This window comes from Corapipo altera, unplaced genomic scaffold, assembly GCF_003945725.1.
Source record: "Corapipo altera isolate COAL_440 unplaced genomic scaffold, ASM394572v1 1, whole genome shotgun sequence".
NCBI lineage: Eukaryota > Metazoa > Chordata > Aves > Passeriformes > Pipridae > Corapipo > Corapipo altera.
The window spans coordinates 12,815,225-12,831,057 of NW_020884873.1; the positions used below are offsets into that span (position 1 = coordinate 12,815,225).

At 41.1% G+C, this 15,833-nt stretch overlaps 1 protein-coding gene across 1 annotated transcript in view; it reads right to left on the reverse strand.

Annotated features, from left to right (window-relative positions):
* The window catches only part of APPL2 (adaptor protein, phosphotyrosine interacting with PH domain and leucine zipper 2), a 33,623-nt gene extending 17,790 nt beyond the window's left edge, over positions 1-15,833 (reverse strand). Inside the window, exons 1-4 of the mRNA XM_027655361.1 lie at positions 15,695-15,833; positions 10,741-10,839; positions 1,474-1,533; positions 896-967 (exon numbers count right to left, since the gene is read on the reverse strand). Coding sequence (XP_027511162.1) covers positions 896-967; positions 1,474-1,533; positions 10,741-10,839; positions 15,695-15,748 — 285 coding nt within the window. The 5' untranslated portion in view covers positions 15,749-15,833. The remainder of the gene's footprint in view (positions 1-895; positions 968-1,473; positions 1,534-10,740; positions 10,840-15,694) is intronic.

A 15,833-nucleotide genomic window follows, 5' to 3' on the forward strand; every position in this document is an offset into this window, starting at 1 on the left:
AAACACAACAGGGGACAAGAAAATTTGAAGTATCCCCTGAGAGCACACAGTGCAATGAGAGAAGCCTAAAGAAAAAGTAAACCTTTGGGATTCCTCTCACTGTATCATTAGAGTTATCCATGGGCTCTAAAATTTTTAACTTACTTTTTGCCCCACAACCCTATTTCCTGTCCCAAACAGCAGACCTCAATACAGACTTTTGCTTTCTTAATGAAGGTTGAAAGTAGACTAACAAGAACAACACATCTCTGATGGCACAGCCCTGCTCACAGCAGAAAGAGTGATGTGACAAATGATACTTAAGCAAGAAGGAGCTCAATACTAAGATTATCTTGAAATGTTATATGGGCAGGTCAACAGAAGTATTTAGAAAGACTCCCAATACTTAGCAGAATCCTACAGGGAATAGAAGTGTTCAGTGTACACAGCTGCAGTACCCAACCTGTTTTCACCACACAGCACTGCAGCCTTCCCCAGACATCTTCGGATTCTGCAGGATCTCATGGCAACTAAACTGCAACTTTACTAATTCACAGCTGCCCTGCATCTATACCTGGCAAGTTTTGGCTCAAACTACAGTATTTAAAGCTTAGAAATGTAAATATTATTTTTAAATGGAATTAAATAAAAAATTGCCCCAGCCTACGTGACACATCCTGTTTCAGCCTTTTTTTAAGTTCCCTTAAGAAGTTCAGCTTTCCTCTGAGGACAGCATATGGAATGAAGTAACAGAAACAGCTCTTAACATTACAGAAGGATGATATTATACTTCCTTATCCTGAATTGAATGACACTCCAGCCTTCAGTGGAAAGGCTCAGAATCGAAAGGACAGACTCAAAGAAAAACACCTAATATTCTACATTGTAAGAATAGAATATTAGCAACTCAAATTACCTCATCCACAACTTTTGAAAAATAATGAAGGGTAGATATCACTTCTTCATCTCCTTTGCCTAAGGCAAAATGCTGGAAATAGAAACACATATTTGGTCTGTAAATCAATAAAGGTGAATATAAAATACAACACATATTTTACTACAAAGCTAATGAATACTCCTACAAAATGCAATAAATGATAAAACTAAATAAAAAGAAAAGAAACTCATTAATACACATCCTTTTACCCTGCTCTTCTTGTTTTAAATTAAATGGATTTTGGACAACACTTAATTCTTATTATAGTCATTTTAAAGTCACAGTCACTTAACAGGAGCAAACCGGTTTGTATCTTGATAAGATTATTCACTCACATTTTGCACCTTTTTGGGGGGTTTTCTTTGGTTGGTTGGGTTTTTTTAAGATTCTCAAGAATGATCTAACTCCCTTCAACATCCTGGGGAATTTCACAACAGCCTTGACGTGAAACTAAGTAAAGCGAATGCCCTGAGCACTTCTGGAACACACATTATTTACACAGACTTCTTCACAAGTGCTGAGGCAGAAAAGAAATCAAAGTCATATGCTGGACATACCTGCTTTTCATAGGCAAGGAGCTGCTTTGAAAGCTGTTGTGTGGCAAGACACATTTCATTCTACAAAAAAAATTGACATGTTAATAGAAATAATGAAAAGCCCTTAGCTCTGCTGTTACTACTACTTTGTTACCAGCTTCTTCACTGAATCTGAACCTACCCACACAAACATTCAATTGTGTGTAAGCAACTAGTCCCAAAATACCTGCATAGAGAAGCAGCAATAACAGGTATACTTCAGACCTAATCAACACACGGTTTAATTACTCTGAATAGAAGTACGATTTGGGGGTTAGTTTTGGGTTTGGGTTTCCCCCACTCCAAAAATATCACAAAGCTAGAACAACCTCAAACACATAAGCCACCATTCCAGCATAAAAATGTTTCATATTGGTTAATCATCTTTCCCCAAAATCTACATCAATAAAGAGAACCAGCAGAAGGGCCTTCATAATGCATTCATGCTCAGGGAATGTGCCAATGTAATTACAGTGCTTTAAGTGGATACAGGAGCACAAAACAGCTCATCTCTGTTCTCATGGCTACACCAGCCAATGAAAGCACACACATCCTCAAGAGGTGCTTACTCAAGGCAAGACTTGTAGGGAAGGCATATAATTTTGCTTAACAGCTGGAAAAACCAGACAAGCATTTGGATATGTCAATCTTTAATCAATGTATTTCTAACACTGGTATATCAGCTGCTGTATCCCTGATTTGCTAACAATGACTTAAAACCAGAATAAAAGAAAAAGGGGAAGGGGTAACTGGGATCTGTCTTAATCCCTGTCAGATCTTTTCCTCAGTAATGCAGAAAACTAATCACTTTTAATTTAATTTTAACCTTAACACAAGCTATTCCTGTCTCCAAACACATAAGGCCATAGAGAGTTTATAAAACTAGAAGCAATCTCTGAACTGCTTTAATAGAACCCTTTATACTGGGGCTGATAGAGAAAACCATTAAAACTGGGACAGAGTTGGTGTGCTCTCTTATTGTCTTTTGTCATCTTGAGCAAGCAGAGCAAAGCACAGTAAACCATCTGGGCCAGAGATCCTGAAACACCCTTTACTTTGTCCTGATGCCACGTCTGACATACTGTATTACATCCTGATGCTTCCACACCACCTAGACATGTCAGGAAGGAGGGTTAATATGGGCATCAAGGCCCAAACATTTAGTCAGTATTAAGTACCCAAGTACTCAGAAAAAAGCACAGCCAGCCACAGCCCAGGTAACAGCAGCTGTACGTGAACACATGGCAGGAAAAACGGAGTGACATGATTCTGACCATCTTAAAGCACTGTGGTGGTAACACTCAGAGGTGGGTGGAGATGGGGCAGTAGAGGCCTTCCAAGGTTGTGCTTTATAATAAAAAACAAACCCTGTTAAGGGCTCAGGCAAGGATAGGAACGAGCCCTAACTATCTGCCCCCAAGCTACAATAACATCTGAGAGACTTCACTACCTTCAAAGTGGAGCTAGCAAGCAATGAGCTGATGACAGGAAGGATGGGACTCCTTGCATGTATAACATGACATTAAAAGGGGTTTGTTTTTTGTTTGTATGCACGTGGGTGGAATTTAAGATTACAAAAAGAAGCAGAGGTTCTCAGACGTGGGACCTTTTTCATAAACACAACCTCAAAGAGAGAGCTGAGTAATAACTGCAAGAAGACTAAGTCCTCACACAGCAACTGTGATGCCATCTGTAAGATGTACAGCTGGGTCAGAGTGAGAGAAATCTTTTGAAACAAACTGAGTATTAGAAACATGCCTCTTTCCCCCCCACTTTTTGTTTCAATTTACTTATTCCTGCAAAGTCTGCAATTGTGTTATCTGCTCTGAAGCTGGGAAATACATTCTTCTGGGTTAAACTTGTTAACACTAGAAGTAGCTTCAGAATAATGGGCTGACACCAAAGGCATCCTTTTTTGTTAGCTATCCCCAAAGCTTCTACCAGTCTGGTTTTTAAAGACTGAACCCTCAATTTCCTCACATAATATTCAAAGGGTAACAAGGAGCATTATTACTCATCATATGGGACATACACATGGGACAGTTTGAAGACAGCAATGCAAAGAGCTGTGTGGAATAAGCAACTTCCAGCAATCACTACTCCCCAGGAGTATGTGATAGGATAACAGGGGAATACAGAAACCCTGAGGGTCTCAAAGGGGTGTAAATTAACAACACCTTCCCAAGTACATGATCAGGTAACAGCAGCTAACTATAGATGCCAAGAAGAAATTTGTAGCATGCTACTCCAGATACAGAACAAATTGACAGATGTGCCTGACACTAAACTTACTTTGGGATTTTAGGCTGATTTTGGGACAACAGTTCCATGCATCATTCATAACCCACTGCTGCCAGTAGGTTGCATTTCTCATTTATAGTCTCAGTTCTTTGTGTCAGAACACCACAACTTGTTACTCAATCCCTACCCCATGTGGGAGAGTTAATCCTGGGTCCTTCATCCTCTCTCCCAACACCTGCCAGACTTAGTTCCCACTAGAGGCACAAAGTCATTCATTGTATCACTTGGGAAAATACAAACAAACAAACAAAAAATCAAAACAAAACCAAACAGAGGCACACACCCAAAAGCTGTAAACAAATCAAATCAAGCTATCAAGTTGAAACTCAGTCCATTGCACAAGGAACAGGAAGCAGGCAAAGTGCTCTGCTGACCTAGTGGTAATACCGCATTGCTAAGCACACTAATCTGGGAAAGTTTGATTTAATCCTCCTTCCATTTCTTCCTAATCAGCCTTTTCCCCTTCCCCCCACTCTGCTACCAATCAGCCTCAAGACTTAGAAGTCTTAGAAGAATTTGCATTGCTTCAATTGACAGATCCACTAAATCCAGGCAAATCATTTTAACAGGTTTTAATCTATTTGCAAGACATTTTCCCACGGAATACAGCAGCATTCATTTCCTTTATCCTGAAGTGACTGAAATTCAGTATACCACAGCAAAAGAAAAAACTATGATATGATCCTGACTCCACATCACCTTAACGTTTCAGAATTCATCACACATTTATGGAGTGGAGAGCTATTCATGAAATATCAGGCAGAAACTCAATAAAATCCTGAACAGAAATCGAAGTATTCTAAATCAAGGCAAACTTAACCAGTACTGGGCCTTGCACATACAGTCATCTGCACTAAAAGGTTTTACTTAACAGGGAAAACACTACTGCAGCATTAATGTAAAAAAAGTGTACCAGAAGGAAGGAAGGAAGAAAGGAAGGAGGGAAGAAAAGACTGTATGTAAATAAGCATAAAGCAATCAGCAGTGACTACAGATATGCTGACTTTTTTTTTTCTTTAACCTTGGTTGGCATGATAGCCCTAGGAATAGGTTTTTATAGAGTTCACCAAGTCCAATTCAAATGTGTAAGGTAATGGAAATTGTGTCTTCAATCTATCATTAATCTACCAAAAATGAAAAACCATTGATTAAAAAAAGAGTTTAATTCTCAACTTCTTTCTGTACCTCACCCTATCTTCAAATAAGTCAGAAAAAAAAAAAAAAAGTCCAACTTATTTTCTGATCTAGTGCCAGAGAAAAGGCATGTGATTTTTTCTGTGTTGACTCCACCTTCTTCACTATCACTACCTTCACTACCTTTATTCATGAAGCTGTCCATATCATCAGAAGAAAGCATGATTTTTCTATAACCTTTTTGCAATAAATATCCACGCCATTAACCATTTACCAGTGAGGTAATCCATCCATTTTTAGAGTATCTTTTTGTATTTTTCCAAAATCAACTCTAAGGAATAATATGCTGAAGTCTGAAGATATTTCCATAGACAGCTGTCTAACAGACTACAAATCTGAAGGCATGTAAAGGATGAAGTTAAGCTATAAATTAATATCTACAGACACAGAACTACTCCAGCATGTCCAATTCCAATCCCAATATAACAAAGCTTTCTGCAAAGCAACTTTCCTATGCCTGCTAAAGTTGGCATTTTTAAAACCCTACAAGTAACCAGCACAGAGAAGTGTTTACTTCATGTAAACAAGAAGATACTGGTAAAGGTCTGTGCTGGTCTGCACTATGAACGTGCAGAATGACATAAACTAAAATTTAGCTTACATCTGGGAAAGCTTAATGCCCCATAAATGAGGAAAAAAAACAGGTTAAGGAGAAGGTCCATGAAGTCCATGAAGTTCCAGTCTTCCCATCCCTTGAGAACTAGGCAGCACATTTACCTTCAAATCAGGCACAGCACAAAAAGAACTGGGTCTTGGTGCAACTGTTTTATGCAGCTCGATTTATATGTGCTTATCATCTTCCTACAAAGTAGAATTCTCCAGCAATCTAGTAAATGGCACAGTCCCACAGGCTTAGGTTTGCATATTAAATGGCTTGGAAACATGAATCCAGAGTTGCAAGGAGCTAAGCCTCACCAGGGTGATCAGGCTGCGCAGCACTTTACAAGATCAGGCTAACATATGGCTTGCCCTGCTGCTGGTTCACAGCATGGCATTCCATCCTCATAAACAGGAACGGCTCAGCAGAGGACAGATTCAAGAAATAGAAGACACTAGGCAAAGCTCCACTGCAAAGCAGTAAAAGCAGCTACAATAGGATGGCTAGTTCAGTATGGAAACAATCTCTCCAGTTTCTTTCAAAACAATTACTATCAGCAAGGTACATTTATGCTTCCTCAAATCTCCAGATCCTGCTTAGTGCAATGTCAACTTGCTTCTGGGCATGGCGACAACTCCAACTTTATAGACAATATTAAAACCAACTCCCATGCCTTTGTTAACACATTAGTGCTCATGTGGTAATGTGCTGATTACCTCTGTTAGCAATATACAGTGAACAGGCCTCAGGAAGGTACGAGATATATGATGCATACTTACAATGAATACAGAACAAAAATACAGTACTTCACAGAAGTCAGTGCTGACAACTGCAGTTTATTGCAAATGTTTATCCTTTCTACTATCTATTGAAGCTCCTCTATGTGGAACTGCAAGTTTATGAAATGCTAACTTAAATTTTATTCCTTAAAAGGTTTTGGGAAAAAAGTCTTATCATTTGAAAAGGGAACACAATAGTTCCCTTACACATTAAAAGAAAGCAATTAAAAGAAAAACTGTATCGGTGCTTACTTGCTATTTAAGCAAGAACTAATTTAAGAACTCTGAACACTTGGGGTTAGCTCTACAACATAATAAATATGAAAATTCATGCATACCCTAGAGAGCCCGACACCTATCTACTGAGTCACAGCCTAGTGAAGGCAATGCACAGGAAAATGAAACAAGCAGCACTGTAGAAAAATGAAGACATGAGGTGTCCTGAATTTGTGGAGAGAAGTAACACTGTTATGAAGCACAACCTAGAACAGCCCTGGACAGATTCAAGCTGTCCTGATTCCCATGTAATGTGGTACCTATAAACCAAGACTATTCCATAATTGTCAAGAGTTTCCTTAAGAGTCTGGACATAAAAAGGCAGTGAGCCCCAGAGGTTGTTGCAGCTTTACCTGTGTGATTCTGGAATTACAAGACAACTGCTCAAAGAGACACAGATGCTGAACAGAATTACACTTCACAATTCCCATGCTGTCCCCTCTCCAGATATATCTATAATAACAGCATGTGTTTCTTTTTACTCCTCTTCGGCCACCACCGCCCCTCGTATCTAGACAGATTTGTCTGGACTCATGACATGAAACCTATTTACAGTGACAAAATACTGCATCTTACTTTCCTTTAACCTGCTTAACTGTTTATCCCTTCTAATAGTCAGTAGAGACACAACAGTCTCCAGACTTTCCTAAATGGCATTTTGTTTCAAGTGAAGATCCCAGCTCAGCCATTTCTACAGCATGATGGACAACTGGAAATAATAGTAAAGCTCTGAAAATCACTTACTATGACAGTAGTAAGTCAGGAAGCTAAGCTGTGCACACTTTGCTCATACACCATTGCAAGAGCCTCAGCACTGTAACTTGAGTAAACTGAATTTTCTAACAGTCTTTGCTTGCTGCATTATATATTGGTCAGATAATAAAATGTACAGAATGACAAACACAACATTCACAGAACTCAGCAGTAATGCCAGACGCAGCATCAGGGCTTGCTTGCAAGGAGGAAGAACTACAGGAATGAACTCTGCAAGGAAGATTTCCTCTACAAGACCGACATCATGATAACTACTTCAGGGTACCACAACACAGATGGGAGAACTACAGAAGGAAGTATAATATATACTCACAAGGATGTGGTTTATTTGATGAACATAAAAATGCTTCAGTGTATTTACACATGTGGGTTTGCCAGATCAACCAAACCTCACTCCTCAAGCACTGCTTTTGGTTCCTGTGACTCCTCCTCAATCATGGCATCATACACTGCATCTGCCTCGCAGCACCGCAGCCTCTTTTTCACTAAAGATCTCCATGTGCAGGAGAGAGTCACCACTCTGTCACACCTGGTGTGGGTGCCCAAAGAGGTGAGAGCACTGTCCTCATCCTGCAGAGCAATCAAAGGCTCGTGACATTCTGAGGGCCTTGCACCCAAAGGCAACCTGCTGGGAATGTATCATCCAACTCCAGCCTGTCTGTTATTGGCCCTTCCATGTCCAACAGCTCCAGGTGCCAGGGCAGCATATCCACTGCTACACCCTGTGATAGGATGCTGCAGGTCCCTCCTTACAGTCTTTAAGTCCTGCTTGAATACATAAAAGTCTGAAAAGATGTTTAAAAAGATTCCCATTTTCCTAAGGGTTTTTAAAAACTCTGGGCAAATATTTCTCTTTCACACTGCTTTCAAATTCTCTGATCGAAGTGTTCAAAGCAGTTTGAGCTGTCAATTCACAAGCTTACTGCTGCTCTACACACAAAGCAGTGTTTTGAGACAACTATATGCATATATCCACAAGGATAATTAACAGCATACAGTTGGGACTAATTGCTACTTCCCTGAGACTTTGCACTGAATCCATTCAGAACCATTAACTATTGTTATTTGATCACAAGCTACAGTGGTTTGAATTACATGAAAATTTGAGTTTTCATCACAAGAAACACCAAGCTTCTAGTAAACTACTCCAAAAAGATCTTGAAAACACAGTTAAGACATCTAGGAAATGTTACAGTTCAGAACAAAGTTAGGAAGAAAACAAAATTAACATTTTTAAAACTGTCATAAGTGTTTTGAGGGGTTATAAACCCCGAATTTTCAAAACTGCGGACTAGTACAACTCACTGCTTTGTCTGACTGCCATGACTGTGATTCCAGTCATTTTTATGGTCATTGCCTTAAAGTAGGTCAGTAACCGTAATTCCTATTTTACAGATAGGGAAATCAGAGCAGGGGATTGCAATGACTTGGCAAAGAGAAAATTTGACTTTGCAGAGAGAAAATTTAAGTCAGAAAATAAAAAGGCAAATTCAGAAACTGACTTCTTCATACTCTCAGCTTTTACAGGGTTGGTAGCACATGCTGCTCCTGAGGCCTAGACAAGACAATGTGTGTCCTAACAATACAACAACAAAAATTCTTTTTCTCTCAAGTTGTGATTAGCCAGCCAAGAAATATTACACGTAGATTTTTCTTAACTGTCCATTTAGGTTTAGTAGGCAATTCAGCACTACCCTTCTATTTCTACTTCTCAAGATGGTATAAAACTCTGAAGACATATTTCAATATTCACAAGTGACTGAATATATCAAACTAAAGCAGTGTTCAGGAAAGAAGTGGCCAAGAAGTGCTGGGAAAATGAAGCACACTCAGTAGTACTGCAAAGTACAGATGGGTAAATGCGTTGTGACAGTGAGAAGAAAGAGGAAATGTCATAACTGTGGAACAAGAGAAATAGAGAAGGCTAAAAAACAAGATGAAAAGGAAGAGGCAAACAAAAGCAGATAAAGCGTTTTTTCTTAAATCACAGATCAGAGTAACCACTTCCTAAAATGCCACCCTAAAATGTCATTAGCAGGGCAAAAAGACATGTACTCCATAAGCTGGACACTTGAAAACCAAATGTATCTTCTGATTCCCTTCTTTCATCTGTTTCAATCCTACCTGACCTTTGGTGTCAGATTCCTACTATCCAACGTGCCCATACTCTTCCTGCTCTTAAAAGACTCTCCCAAAATGCCCACCACTGACTTTCAGCGCTGATTTCATGTCACTTCTCCAGCCCCTGACTATGTGCTGCATTGTTTTCTATGTACCTAAGCTGTGCTGTAAGCCTCTGATTGCTCTGCATTTGCACAAGATCCACGACATGAAGACTTTGAAGCTCGCCAAAGCCGGATCTTCCAGGTGTAGGTCACTAGATCCTGGGAAATTAGTTCTTCAAGTCAAACTATCAGTCACTCAAAGCGTAGTCCCACCAAATGGACACATACTTGAAGTAGTTTTATAGCTGAACTGATTCCTAATAATATAACAATCAGAATCAGGCACTCTCCAAGTAAATTCAAAATATCCCCATTGTCCTCATCTCTCTGTGTACTCTGATTTACTGGTTTAAGAATAGAAAAGCTGTTTCTAGGGAACTCAGGTATCTAACCTACATAAATACTTGCAAAAATTCCATGACATACTGTGTGTGTCTTTCAAGACCTAGATGGGGTATTTTGAAATATCTAGTTTTACACACATGGGAATCAGCTTCACTGAAAATCACTCAGATTTACAGTAACCTTTTCCAAAGCACTGGATATAATTTACCTTATAAGTTCTACTTCTGAGGGGATTCAGTCATCTAGGTCATGTAAGTACTTTGGAAAATGTTATTTTTTCTACTCCTGCACCCATACTTTTCACTCTGGCTACTGTAGGTACTTGACTTCAGTATGATCCAAAGTGCACATTCTCTCTGTAATCAATGGACACAGACAGCTCCCTCCAAAAGGTGAGTCACAGCATCTAAGTTGGGTGCCTAAAGTCAGTGTGAGTACCTGTGTATTGTGTTTACGTTTAGGTAAGCAATTTTGTCAAGACTGGCCTTCCAATGCACCCTAAGGTAAGGATGTACCACAATTTTACTTTCATGAATTGCCTGGAGACAGACAAAGCAAACAAGATCTTTTTCACGAATATGACTTTTCTGAGCATTAAGGAGGGAAGGGGCTGAGATACCAGATGAAAAACACCCACGACTCCCCTTGAACCACAGGAGGTACAGGTACTTTGCAACCCTCATGTAAATAACAGCATCATAATAGCAATTTATCTTCTACTCCACCGTGAACAAAAGAAACACAAATGAAAGATTACCTGAGCACCATAGACTCGTTGCATTGCCTGAAGCAACTGGTTTGTATATTCAGTAAGGGTTCCTGCATCTTCTTCAAAGACACTGAGCAAAGACCGAGTCTTCAATAAAAGAAAAAAAAAAGCAAATGGTTTGAATCCTGAGTGGAAATATTAAAAAGAATCATAAGCAAATCATAGCAAAAAATAAAAATCAATCAGAAATAATAAGCCTTTACCTTTGCTTGATTTTGTTTATTCAGAACCTCGAAACACATAGAAATTAGTTCTTGTATTATGGATAGGTAAACTGAGATATAAGGAGGAGAAGTGATAAAATGCTATGGCCAAATCCTGACTCCCAGTCTCTTGCTCCAGCTAACAGACAGTCCTTCCAACGTAATTAGGAATGTAAAAAATCTTGAATATCTGCCTGCTGACTACAGTAATTCAAACCATGTTAAGGACTCTGGGTCAAACACCACTGCTTGCTCACTTTACTTCTCTAATGTCAGACTGCATTAAAAGCACCCCTTTCCAATGAGATAATTTACACAGTATTGTTCACTCTCAACTGTCTTGAGCAACTCTTACAGGGCCACCGCCAAAGTGAGCTGATGTAATGAGAGCAAACAACTGAGTGTTCATCTATAACAAGAGATACACCCACTCAGAGATACCCTGTACTTTCTCCATTCTCCTAACTCATCCTCGTCAGCAAATGGGGACAGGGGAAGAACATAATGACTTGTGTTATCTTAAACACATGAATTCCCTTGGTTTGTTGTAGTGGAATCATCAAGAACAAAGAACTATGTTGCTGACACAGCTCCTGAGATGAGAAACAAAGATATTTCAAAGTAATGCCAAGCTCAAGAATTTGCTAGATCATTACAATAATTAAAGAGGAAAGACTGTCCCTTTAACAAAGTCATACTCCATCCTTAAGTCTTAACTTTGATAAATCCAATCTATTTGATGCTAACTGGAAATGTCTTTCCATCTGTACAGCTAACTCCCATGACAATAATTAGCTTCACCTGCTTAAATGAGGGGCATGCATAAACTCCAGTACTTTCATAATCATGTCAGTCCTGTAACAGAGAAAGTGCTTTAACTATCCCCTATTACAGGAATCTCTAATGTACCTGAAAAATCCAGGTTCGAATTTGGGAAAATTATTTCAAAGTTTTAAGATACTCCACAGAAGGAATATGCATTTCCCCAAGGCATTTATTCTTCTCTGCAAAACTCTCTGCCCAGACTTTGTTTGTCCTGAAAAACTCAACATCAGCATCTTTCAAGAATCCTGGCCCATGATTAAATATCATTTCATCTCTGCTGAGAAGTATGTAAGTTAGAAATTAGTGTTGCTCAGCAATTAAAATACAGGACTAGGGAGGCACTCTTCGGATTCTTTCTAAGCACTGAACAGGAGTACCTTCTTACTTTGAGTAACTAAAAGCTCTCAACATTTCACTCTGTTAATGTGCTAAGTTGCTACAACACTTCCTACCTTAGAGACAATCCAATAAATGCACTTGGGAAACTAGTTCGAGATCTTAGCACGTAAGGGAACACGTAATACCAAGTGCTGTTTTCAAATAAAGAGAACACAAAAAACAAAGAATGGAGAGAAGGCCAAGTCAATGAAATGGATACCAAGAACCCAAACGTACAAAGGACCTTTGTGCAGAACTTCCCTACAATGATAGTGGCATGATTTTGAGAGTTTTCCACAACAAGCTATTATTTCAATAACTGAAAACATTGATTTTCAAAAAAATCTGGTTTGAAATGCTTTATTTTCAATGATGCATTAAAACAAGGAAAATAATGTCAACAAACAATCTTGTATTTATACAGTGCTCAACTCCCTTGTTTTGTGTTACAATGGCACATGAAATGCAAAGGGTATGAAGATGGTTAAAAATAAATCTAGGGAAAGCAAAAATTTTAAAACTTGCATGTTTATCAAGACAAATATCAAGCCAAAACTAAAAGGTCATAAAGAAATTGCCTGAAGTAGGCTACGAATCACACATGCTGGAAAAGGCTCTCAAATACAGGAATGCCAGCTACATTCGTAATACTGAATTTCTGCAGGTTCATTTTCTCAGATCTCTAAATGTGGGTTGAAGTAGAACAGCTCTGGGAAATAATTTCTGAAAGTCTTGGCCTCTGTTATTACCACGTTGTTCAGCAATAATAAAAACAGTAAATGATTCAGGCAGTTTGGAAGTTATTCTTGGAAACTTTCACATTTAGGAATACCATTTTAAATCACTGCAACAAAATATCAGCATGTGTATACTTTCGTTGTTGCTGTTTTGACAAATTCTGGAATAGCAGCTAATGCTGCTGAAATAAACCAGTAATCCAAATATTAAGCTAACATTTAGGAGGCCCCATTAATTGCAACACTATCTTGACTTCTGGAAAGACAGAAAAAAAAATTTCTGCTTTCATGTAAGTATTTCTCTTGGTTTTAGCATGATTGATGATGTAAATTTCTCTCCATTTTGTGGCCAAACACTTCAAAATTAAGACACTTCTTACGGCTTCTTTCAGCCTTTGCCTGGAGATAAATCAAGGCAAAAGTACTGTATTGTTGAGGACAGAAACCAAGTTTCAGAAACCTGATGAAGAAATAACTTTGGCCTAATTCTCCTCTGTGTTGCATGTAATCTACATACTTCACAGAGTTTATACAAAGTGAGGCTATATCCTCACTTCACCATCCTTTTGCATTACTGTAAGTGACTGCACAGAGAAAGGAGAATCAAGTCCCTTTACACAGAAGTAAACAATCCTGTAAGATGCTATGCTGCATGTTCTGTGGAACAGAGACTGACTTTTTGCCTTGATTTTGCAGCACCTGGCACAGTGACCCTGTTGTGCTGTGAATCTAAAGCTCTCCCCAGGAAAAGAAGTAATAAAAATATAAAAGACTGAAAAAACCCACTCCTGTTTCCTTCATCAAAAAAATATATTTTAGCGATATTGGGTCATTATAAAAATTAAAGACTGTCCCTCCCTCCAAAAGTTGTAGAACTTGAACAAAAAGTATTGACCAAATCAAGCCAAAGCATCCTGAAAATACTCAAATTTATGCACGCCACAGTATTCCAGTAATTGCAAAGGAGATGTTAACAGCCTTCATTTCAGGTCAGAAGAATAATGAAGACCTTCAAATTCAATTCAGTGCATTGTTCAGCTGCTTGAAGTCAGTGTTACATTTTTAATCATGGAGGGAAGTGTTGACTGAAGAGGTAAATGAGTTCACTTATCCTGTGTGTCCAGTTCTTCAGCTTCAGGACACAGTGGAAAGGTTAACACTAAAAACATCAGTAACTGCCTATAATAAATCTAACGTATTTTGGTAAACTGTGGAACATAGAAAAGTTCAGACTGGCAAGAAACTCTGCACATCACCTTGTCCAAACCTCTGCTCAACGCAGGGTTAACTCTGATATTACATCAGGTGACTCAAGACTTTTTCCAGTCCAGTTTTTAAAATTCTCAAGGCTGATCACACACATGCTGTACGAAACAAATGATGAAAATCTTTCTTACTAGGATGGGATTTCATGAAATTACAGAAGAACAGGATAAGAGTAGGTTACCAAGATGAGCCCCAAGGCTCATTAAGTCCTGACAGGTGCACGTCCAATCTTTCTTTTAAAATGTCTCATGACAGACTCCATAACATGTGACAGCAATATGCTCCACACCTTACCTATTCATTCCTCCTCTTTATCCTTCAGCAGACGAGTTGGGATTACAACACAGGGCTACCTGGGAACAGGATTCATGCTGATCCACCCCACCCTCCCTTCTTTCCCTGTTTCATCCATTACTTTTGTATCTCTGTCTGCACTACACTTTGTCCTAAAGTGCACCTTCCTCGCTTCTCTGTGAAATTTCCATTCTTTCCCCTTCCCTTTATTTCTCTCTTCCATGCAAACTTCTTTCCTTCCATCCTCCTTTCCCAGTTCTCGAGGTCTCACACACCTTCAGCCCCTGGAAACATTATGATACAGTGTGTTCTTCGCTGTGGGGCTTGGCTTCCACAGTCCGCAGGGGTCATTTCTGCAGCTGTGCCGCATCACGGCTCCAGCAGTGGGGCACAGAGGAGAAGGAGGAACATCGCCCCCCGCCTGTAGTTGGGAAGGAAAGGGCGGCGACCCCCTGCCCTCGTTTCTCAGACTCCTTCAGGAGGTCATCTTCGCTGGGATCTGCCTCATCTCGTCTATCCTCCCGGGAAGCTCCTGTATCTGAACCACGGCCCCTGGGAGCGCTCACACCAGCGGGGAGGAGCAGGCACGCTGGCGGTGACACTCCTCCAGCCCACTTCTGCCACCGGGGCCAGGTGACTCTCTGCGCACAGGTGTCCCTTTCCCTGCGAGGGAAGCCAGGGCACCGAGCCATGCCCACCTGTCCTTCGCCAACACACCTCACCTTTCCAGGGCAACCCTGACAGCCACCGAGCGCACACCGGGACAGGACAGTGCGAGGAAAGAGCCACGGGAGTTTCTCTGAGGGGGGTGTGGAGAAAGGGCGCTGTGCCTCCGCAGTGGGGGACAGCCCCCTTCCCCAGGGACCCGCAGGAGCTGACTCTGCCTGGCTTTCCCCTGACCGATACCCGGCGGGAGACCAGAGCCTCCCGGGCTGCCACACGGTGCCTGCCTCACCGCATCCCTGCTGCCCTCCGGCTCCGACAGGGGAACTCACCCTGACCTACTTCTCGGTCCCGCCGCCCCGTCCCCCTGCACCGCCCCTGTCACCCCTCTCCCCGCCGCGGGACGCCGCTCCGCGGCCCTCCCCGCTGCCAGAGCCCCCCTCCCCGGCCGGACCCGCGGGCTGCCCACCGGCACCGTCCGCCCCAGTGCGTCACACCGACCGACCGACCGCCGGGCAGGCAGCCGAGCCCTCCCCTGGCAGCGGCCCCGGCGTCGCCCCCGGCAGCGGCCGCTACCTGCGGGCTGTCCTGCAAAGCCTCTTCCAGGAGGAGCTTGTCGACGGCGGGCATGTTGGCGCTGCGGCGCGGCGGAGCGCTGGCAGGGAGCGGGGTGCACGGCGCTGACACGCCCCGGCGGCGGGGCTCGGCGGCGTCC